Genomic DNA, 9,926 nt, shown 5'->3' with positions numbered 1-9,926 from the left:
CAGAGAGGGTGCAATATTTACTGGTCCCGGATGGCAAAAAGTGTTGTGTCTGGTCGCGATCTTGTGGCTGTACTTATGGTAGGCTTAGCAAAGGGCTTACCGGCTTAGCACCCCGTCTAACTTGATTTTCCTGCTAACCTCCTGCGGAAAATTGTGTCAATTTGACACAGGATAGGCCAGGGACTGTAACTACCAATTTCACTCTGCCTATTTCTCACACTTTTCCTACAAAATCCTCGCAATTATACCCCATAAATGCTGCAAATCCCCACATATATTCCACACTTGTGCTGCCAAGTCCTCAAAATACATATAATATGCGGCACCTCTCTGTATAGAAGAAATATTTAAGAGTGAGTAGAGAATGGAGTGATGGAATATCTAATCCCTTGTTTTCATAAAAAACATTGACTTCGCTTTTGATAAAAAAAAAAGTCTCATGAATTTTAACCAATCTACAATTTGTTCATCTAAGAAATGCACCAGAATAACCAGTAAACCGATTTTCGCATTGCATGTTTTGTAACTCCATATAACAACATTTTTTTCTACATTGTTTCTACTGCAAACAAAATAGGGATATACTGTATTTCGTTAACCCATGCCATACGGTATATAACTTTGTTTTTCTTGGCAGTAGTCAAAGCCATTTGCAGCGTACTTAACTCCATTAGAATGATTTGTCTCTGTAAATATTTTTTATTTACAAGACAAGGTAAACATAGATTATATGAATGGGGACTCTTCTCATTTAAGTTATGAATGGACATACCTTTACTTTTTCAAATTAAAACCTAATAATTTATGTATTATTAAAATAAACTTTATGTACACCATATTTATTGCTAAAAGTCAAGCTCCTTAGGAGAATTTTTTTGGCTATGTTGTACAACTGATTTTCCTAAAACACAAAAAGCATATTTGACAAAAATCTAGGGAGCGGTTAATGAGATACAATTTTTGAATGTTCCAAATCAGGGAGGAAAAGGGGCATAACCACCCTTTTTCCACCATTTTACCCCCAGTTTTTAAATATTAAAAAATTAGTATCTCATTAACCGTTCCAAGTTTTTCATCAAATATCAGTTGTACAACATATAAAAAACATTTTTTTTTCCTCCAGTGCCTGTCTTAAAGGTGTATTGTCCCATGCAAAATACCAATAAAAACCATAAAATCATTTTCGAAATTAACATGCTCATTTTGAAGTACTGTAATACATAAAATATCAACTTGAACATAGAAATTAGTCAATTTAAAAGTTGTTTCACCCATATATTTACAGTGAAAATGATAGAAACACTTCCAGTTAATGGCAGTGTTTTATTATTTATATAATTATCCAGTACGAAAATCAGCGTAAAATTTTTATGAATTCAATAATTCCTATGCTCATGTTAATAGTTTTTATGTTTAAGCAATTTGAGCAAGTTAATTTCAGAATAATTTTGTATGATTTTTTTTTGTCATTTTCAAGGGACAATACATTCTTTATTTATAGAAGTCTTTATAGAGTACTGCAGTATTAACAGACGCCAGTTTCTCTACTGACAAACCATTGATCCCAATTTCTGACGTAATTATTAAGATGTATTTTAGTTTTTCTTCGTAAATATTATTGATGATTAAAATGTGTGTTCGATAACCAATATAATGCAAGCTTTTGCGTTTTTAGTACATTTTGATGGTAAAATATTAGGTTTTAAAATGCCTATTCCAGAAAGCCTATTCTGAACCATTAAGTTTATGAAGTCATTCAGGCGTAATGGACAGTAACCAATGTCTGGTTGACAACGAAGGGTGCCACATGGTATTGTGACAACACAACTGTTGTACTCTATAGAAGATTCTCAAAAAGTATTGCAAGGTCCATGCTGTAATCAGTTCATTTGGTTGAAATTCTTATTTTCCAGTACTGTAAAAGCATTTTTTTGTAAATGCGAATACAAATAAAGTTTTCATCAGCATTGGTAGGCTTTGTTTGATCAAGTGAACTATATGGAAGGCAAACACCGCCAAAAATACATCTATAAATAAACAACCTTTTCGCACAAACAAAGCTTATTCTCACAAACAACATATTCGCACTAACGGACGAGGTATCGCGCAAACAAAGTACTGTACTAACAAATTAAGTACTCACAGTAGAATTTTTAAACTTTCACTCCACAACATAATAATTTTATTCTACTGCAGAAGTGTTTCACCATAAATTTACAGTGCTGGTAAACCCTGGTTTCAATAAAAATTGCTACACTGTCACTGCAGTGTTTTCACTGCAACAATCATTAACACTGCATAGCTGTTGCCAGTTCAATTGAAAATGTTCCCCGATCCCTGAAAGCTGTAAGCAATAGCATGTAGCGATTTTATGGAAACAAATGTTTACCAGAAATGATTTTGTTGGAATAAATGTTAAAAACATTCTAAATTACATATCAAAATATGATCAACATACTTGGAAAAAAAAACAACTATAGCATATGTAATTGTTTCTGTCAAATTTTTTTTATTGAAAAGACATAAATCCATACTTCAAAATGACCGTAGAAATAACTGTAATAATCCTACAAAATATTTGAAAAAATACCAAATATGAAAGTGTTTTTTTTTTAAATTTAAACTTGCATCTTTTTTTGTGGATCTTAATAGTGTTTAAAAAATATTCTTAACTTAGATTTAACAGTTCCTACATGAACTGATAGATTTACATTAATTGGTAATTGTGTCTGAAATCCTTAAGCAAATCTTTTATTATACCTTGTTTAGCGAAACCACCACTCGCCAATAATGACTTCGAATAAAAATAAAATTTCAGTTTTGGATAGAGCACATCCGCCGTCACGAAAAAATAGAAATTTCGGAAAAATTTAAGCTTTTCTTTATTTTTATTATGCCCGCAGCTGCCTTGAAATCTCCAAAAATAAGATATGTACGGTTTATTTCTTTTAATTATATAAATTTAAAGCATTTAACGATCCTATTACTACACTGTTTACATTCACCAATTTTATTTTTATTTTCTCCTCCGTCTGGATGTTTTTGGCAAAATAATTTGCTAATTAAGAAAACAAAATTTTATTTTTAGTTTTTTTCCGCCCTCCTCTGACAATCTTTAAAAAAAATAAGTTCGCGAAACAAGGTATTAAAAAAGTCTTGCCTTACCAACACATTATATTGCATAGTTATATCATTGACAAAATAGAACATTACTCTATGGATATATCCAATGTATATAAATACCATATTGTACTTGATCCTTTGATATTTAGGAGCTTTTAATGCACGACGACGGTAGGAAATAGAACGTAATAATGACATCACTAAGTCATCTGCGCCTGGAAGAACGTTAAGTTATCCGCGTCGCGTGGATTTTGGGATGCAATTTTTGCCTAATCTACGTATGTAGAAAACATAGGAACTAAGATAGGACAGTCACGCATGAGTAATTCCGTTCCTGCGTCGCATCGTCGTGCAAATCAAAGGCTCCCTATTAGCCTCTTGAAACACAATTAAACAGATTAATACAAACATCATTTATTGACAAAATGTAAAGCAGATGAACTAGGTTTCTATGGCAATTAGGTACTCACATTGCTTGCGGAATGTGAAGAGTATTTACATTATGACAATCGAGAGACCTTTTGACTCGAAAAAGTAAACAAACTGTTAGCTATCTCATGGTTTATGGTACGTGGAATGGCTTTGGGATGTCGGTGTATTCTTACACAGAAATATTATGAATCTTAATAACAATGTTTTTTTTTTTTGGTTGCTTTTTTTCTCAGAAAAATTATTATAAACTATAAATATTTAGTCAACCATGTAATTAAAAATCTGGGGCTCTGATTCTTGTGGGTGAAGCTGACCGAATGATAGGAAATTGATCTATTTTGATTCTTCTTACGACATATATCATAATATAATATTAATAATAATAATAATAACATAATTTTTAAAAACTGTAAACATCATTAACATTGTAATCAAAAGATGTTCAACCCTATAAAATATTGTAAATAATTATCTCATCAAGTTAAAAAAAAAATATTTGGCCTATTAATAGCCAATGCTTAAGCCCTGTCCAGACTATCAAATTTTATTTGACAAAAACAGGTGACATGCCTAAATATGGTCATGATGACATCACATCATGACCATATATAGGCACATGATGCACATGACTATATATGGTCATACAACAGTGTTTTAGTATCTGTGAACAGAACTTAATAAACATTTCCTACAAACAAAATACTGAAAGTCTTACTTTTGAACGATTCCACAATAGGCTTACTTAATATTTTTATTAAACAGAATACAGCAAACATAATACAATAAGATGGCATGACAAGTACCGTATCCAATTGTAGGATTTCTGTAATCATGTGAATATATATTAAATTTATAATTTGATTGGCCCTGCATCGAGCATTAAAAAAGCTCATCTTAAAAAGAAGTGCACAGTTGGAAGCCTTGTTGAACACTTTCATCCCCTCCCTTCTTATATGGCAAAGAAATAGGTCCAGCCATACAGCATGAACATTAGCATGCGGCTTATGTTGCATAACCCGAACATTTGTTAATCCAGACTTTTCGTACCTCTTCCACAGACATTTTGCTACCCAGAAATTTCACAAACATGGCGTTTCAGGTTAAAAGTCTGGGTTACATAATATCCACAACAAAGTGCAGGTTACGAAATGTCAGCCTTTGGCAACATGTTAACTGCTATTTATCACAAGAAAACAGAGATATGTAAATGATTTAATCTTTAGAATTAACTTTATATTCTGGAAAGACAACAAAACAAACTGATTTTGTTTTAGGTTGGAATAGATTATAGAATTTGAAGAAAGAAAAAGAATCCCTCAAAGATATGAATGTTGAAGATTACTTTCTTTCACATTTGAAATAAATCTTAAGTACTATAACATAAAACATGAAACAAAAAATTACATATAATTGATAAGTAATTTACGCAAGAGCACCCATCACCAACGAAAGGGTTGTCAGGTAGATTTATAACGGAAAAAAAAGTCGTTTTTAAAAGCACCAGAACTAAAACATTAGCTCACTGATTGTCGATCTATTAATTATATAATAATTATTATCTATTAAATAGGCATGCAAAATATATCTGGATTTTCCGAGATACACCATATTGGATATTTCTCAATCGTTTAATTATAAATTTATCTTATCCTTCTAAATAAGGATAATATCGTTTTTTTTAATGAAAATTATATTTTTAAATTTTATTCGGTTAGCCTGTTTTGCTCGGCCAACAAACTTGAACAAGCACTGAGCCTGCGTGTCATACTGTACTTGACAAATTATTTAAAAAAAAAATTAATGAAATGATGCGAAATATCAAAATCTTACACGTATAAGGTAAACAATAAATAAAACATGCATTTTAGAATGGAATGGTTGAAGTGTGTGGTATGAAACTTGTGCGATATTTACATTTCACTTAAATGAAAGCTGAAGTATTTGAATGAATATGTTTAAAAAGTTTTAAAATGTTTAAAAAGGTAAAAAAAAATATACTGATAGTATTCAGTTGATTGAAATTTACTTGTGTGCGAGAAGTGGTAATTCTGGGTTGTTGGCTCATATTTGCTCAGAGACAGATTTGCTCATTGTAAATGAGCCCAATTCGGGCATTCCTTAGTTGCATAAATTGATGCGAGAAGTGGTTATTCTGGGTTGTTATTTTGCTCAGGTATTTGCTCAGAGAGAGTTTTGCTGATAGTAAATGAGCCCAATTCAGGCATTCATTTGTTGGGTAGATTGATGTTTACATAAAACAGGCATAAAAGTATTCTACACGGATTCGTGGTGAAATATCTTATAAATATGTGGGAATACCAGTTGGAGTTACTGTAATCCCTTCTAGTGTAGAAGGGATTATTAATGGATAACTAATACAGGATTTGATCTGATTGCACAAATAATACAGGATTACACAATGTAAACATACAGTAAAAGTGGAGCGAATTGGCCTTGGTATTAATGCCACGTTTACTCAACAAAAATTTCTAACCCAATTTTTATCATAAGAACATTGAATTAACCATCGATTCAATTGTTATAAAATGTAGAAAATAAAACTTCTTACAATTTTTGGTTTTCTGGAAGATTTGACTTGCGTATCATATTAAATTTATTCATATGAAAGGGAATTTATAGTACTGCAAAGTATGAAATAGTCCCATAGATAAATGCATAGATTTGTAACAGATAAAATATATTTTTAGGACTTTATTAAACAAAATGTTTTATTTAAATTTGAGAAGGAACCTTGGTAGCTTGATGCAGTCTTGGTTCAGAGTGACTTACTTAATTTTAGGGTCCAAGGCCATTATATGTCTGTAACTATTCAAAAAGTGAAGAAATATTTTTCTGTGTTTCTCCTTACTCTGTCCAGACTGATACACTTTATTTGACAAAAACATGTGACATGCCTAAATATGGTCATGATGACATCACATCATGACCATATATAGGCACGCATACAATATGGAAATGCAGGCAAATAGCTTCCTTTCACGGATTAAAGACATAAAGGTTGTAATGACCCCGGAAGAAAGCTCTTATACCTTTTGAAGCAACGTCACCGAAACTTCTATACATTGTCGCAATTGGCCTATATCTGTGACATAGAGTTTGTTGAACTAAATTGGTTAAACCATTAAAATTTTTTTTTTTTTAATGATTTAAGACCTTAATAATTTAATAGATTAAAATCCATCATGTAAAATGCAACATAAGAATTTCAAGTCTAAAAACCAAAACATATCTATCAGGAATTTGAAGCTCTGTCACCTTCGAAAGTATCTGCAGTGACTATAATTTCTAAAAATATATACAGACTCCTGTCGGTTAATTATACAAATATACATGTTCTCCGCTACGCAACATATCCATCGTATGGAAGATCGACAGGTAAATGTTCTACAAAATTACATCTTTACTTTGTCTCTTCCAATTGTCTATAGAAAACTCTTGATGCGGGTTCATCGCCGATGCTGTGCTTTTTCCTGGTGTCTTTTCATGTGCAGTGAGAGATGGTCGGACCGGGAGAAACAACGTTCGCATACCTTGCATTTGAACGGCTTGGCACCGGTGTGTTTGCGATAGTGACGAGTTAGTTCATCTGAGCGGGCAAATCTCCATTGACACTGCGGCCACGTGCATAGGTACGGTTTTTCGCCCGTGTGTATTCTTTGATGGGCTTTGAGATGCGAGCTTTTGGTGTACACTTTGGTGCAACCTTAAAAAGAAAAGTAATCAAAATGGTTTACGTTGTGTTTTGTAGAATATTGAAATGTTTTCAATTATTTAGAATTTCTTAATTCCACAATGATGACATTGTCAAATATTTTATTTGCATGAGGATACTTTAAAAGAAACAAACAAATTTGCAAAAATTGCAGACAGATTTAAAGGTCCAAATTTTAGCACAAAGAATATTTCCTAGGTTTGAACTTTCCTAGGTTTGAACTGACAGAGTTGCCAAAATTATGACGACAATAAAGAGAATTGTGCAATATGAATTTCATTATGTCCTGTGTATATATTATATAGGTTGTGTTATTTTTATATGGTTTATTAGTATTATATTTTTTGTTTGAACTTATTGGTAATAAAAGTGGTAGCATTCATAAACTAAACAGAAGTATGTTTTTTGGGGTTTTTTTTATCACTGGCGCAGTGCTGCCCTTCCTCCATTTCTCCTTATTCATTTCAAACATTCAAAATGTTACTGGAATGTGAATAATCATGATATGAAATATTATAAAATAAATTAATTTTAATGGGTTAAGTCACCAATAAATAGGTCAGTGAGAAGTAGGTCCTGATCCAAAATAGTTTAATGAATCAGGGTACAGTACGAAAAAGTTTCAACAGTACATGATTCATATGATGTTTTAGTATGTTTTTTAAAAAACCTGTCTTCTGTGGTTTCATTTTTCAAATGAAAAATTTAGTAGCAACAAGAGGTTAGTGAACTTGATAACCAGCAGATTGTGTCAACCCAAGAAACTGCTTGTGGTTACATATATAGGTAACTATGGCGACAACGTCCTTGATTGATGCATAGTGATTTTAAGTAGTTAACATTTGGAATGAAAACCAGATGTTGACAAGGGAAGAAAAGTTTCATTCATTGTCACCTGTTGGGTGCTTATCTCAGTGATGCCACTGTGCTTCATCCATGTTATCTACTTAACATATAACATAGAGCATGAGACTGCATGAGACCACTTTAGTTTGTGCTTACTTGCAATTACCATGGCGATAAAAACATTTTTTTTTTCTCCACAGAGAAACAAATAAGAAGCACAACATTTTTAAAACATAACAGGGGAAAAAAGTGACATTGATGCAGAAAATGAATTTCGAAAAAAGAAAATGTTATATGATTTCTATTTATGATTTAGCCAATAAATCAATTATTTTAATACATTTTTTATTATAAAAATATATATTATTGTCAGTGTTATAAAATAAAACCATTGAAAATTTGAAAAAGTAGAACATTGAAAATTAGCTCATTTACAAACACAGATGAAGTTAAAACCGAAAGGTCCACTGATTAATCTCAGATAAGAAAGTATGATACATACTCCAAGTATTGAAATACACGATGACGTGTATTTCAATACTTGGAGTATGTATTATACTTTCTTGATGAAGTTAACAATTTCCACTTTTAATTTCAACTGATTGAATTACATTTTACTGTGAAAATCACTAAATTGATGAACAGCAGATATAAGAATTTTATTATTTGTTCATAATTCAGCATTTGGATCAAGACTTTTGGTGACCATAATGCTCCTTATAAGTTGTATGAAAAAGTTTCAAGCAAGAATTGAACCTGTAACTGCTTGCTGTCAGTGTGGGTGCCATGCCACTAGACCATAGAAACATGTTGGTATATCACAGAATCGATACTGCCAGTCTACAACTGATGCTCTTACAATACCATATTGAGAGAGTAACTTTTTCAGCAAAACTAATGAAAAAGAGGCTCTATGAATTGTTGGCTTACCAACTCAAGAAGAAAATGGCACAAGAAAATACTTACTATATACTATATATATACCTACTAACTGAATTAAGTATTTCTTACCTGCATAGCAACAGAAATGGACTCGCCTCTTCTCCAAATCAGGATTGTTTCGGCGGTTGTACTTGGTGTGGCAACCGTGTGTACTATGCGTTGACATCTTGTTAGCTACAGCAATTGGGTATGGAGGGGGCGGGGGTCTTAACGGGTTCTCTGACATACATTCCTCTGGTGAACCCGGAAGAGAGCTAGGTGGGGTTGGAGGCATGAAAAACATAGAAGTCGCCGAGTTATTGCTCACGTAATTCGGAGACACTAGGTACGCGTTAGGCGTCTGGAAGTGAGAATTGTGATTTTGAACATGAATATTCGAAGACTCCTCTTTTACATTGTGGCTTGATGTAACGGAAGCAATCCGTGGAATGGAGAGCATGGTAGAGAAACTAGGTAATGATGAAGGCATATTGCACTGTGGTGGAAAGTTCTCTAATGGTTCCTGTTTAATCTGGATTCCATTTGGAATTCGGTTTAAATTGGTCTTGTTGTTTTGACAAGACATATTGGAGTTCGTTTGTTGCGAATACGAGCATGCATTTCCATAGCTACATGAAGATTTCATGTCCATTGCTTCTTCTTTCAGAAGAATATTAAAGTTGCTAAGAATATCCAGCGTTAACCTATCGTCGTAAAATAACTCATCGATAACTGACGCACTCTGACGTCTGTTCTCTTTCATTGGTGGCGTCATCTGGATGCTATCCGAGGTACAAGACTGTGCTTCCTTAGGAAGGTATTTGTCAAATTCGAATATTGTCTGAAAAATAAATAGCAGATTTCGTTTAGA

At 32.6% G+C, this 9,926-nt stretch overlaps 1 protein-coding gene across 1 annotated transcript in view; it reads right to left on the bottom strand.

Annotated features, from left to right (window-relative positions):
• Nucleotides 1-6,523: 6,523 nt before the first annotated feature.
• Nucleotides 6,524-9,926, bottom strand: part of LOC117123900 (Krueppel-like factor 5) — an 8,082-nt gene continuing 4,679 nt past the window's right edge. Inside the window, exons 2-3 of the mRNA XM_033269968.1 lie at nucleotides 9,146-9,896; nucleotides 6,524-7,279 (exon numbers count right to left, since the gene is read on the bottom strand). Of these exons, the coding sequence (XP_033125859.1) occupies nucleotides 7,023-7,279; nucleotides 9,146-9,896 (1,008 nt within the window). The 3' untranslated portion in view covers nucleotides 6,524-7,022. The remainder of the gene's footprint in view (nucleotides 7,280-9,145; nucleotides 9,897-9,926) is intronic.

This window comes from Anneissia japonica, unplaced genomic scaffold (genome assembly GCF_011630105.1).
Source record: "Anneissia japonica isolate Jap-2015-1 unplaced genomic scaffold, ASM1163010v1 scaffold169_len739621_cov184, whole genome shotgun sequence".
Taxonomy (NCBI): domain Eukaryota; kingdom Metazoa; phylum Echinodermata; class Crinoidea; order Comatulida; family Comatulidae; genus Anneissia; species Anneissia japonica.
This window is presented reverse-complemented; position numbering and strand designations above follow the sequence as displayed.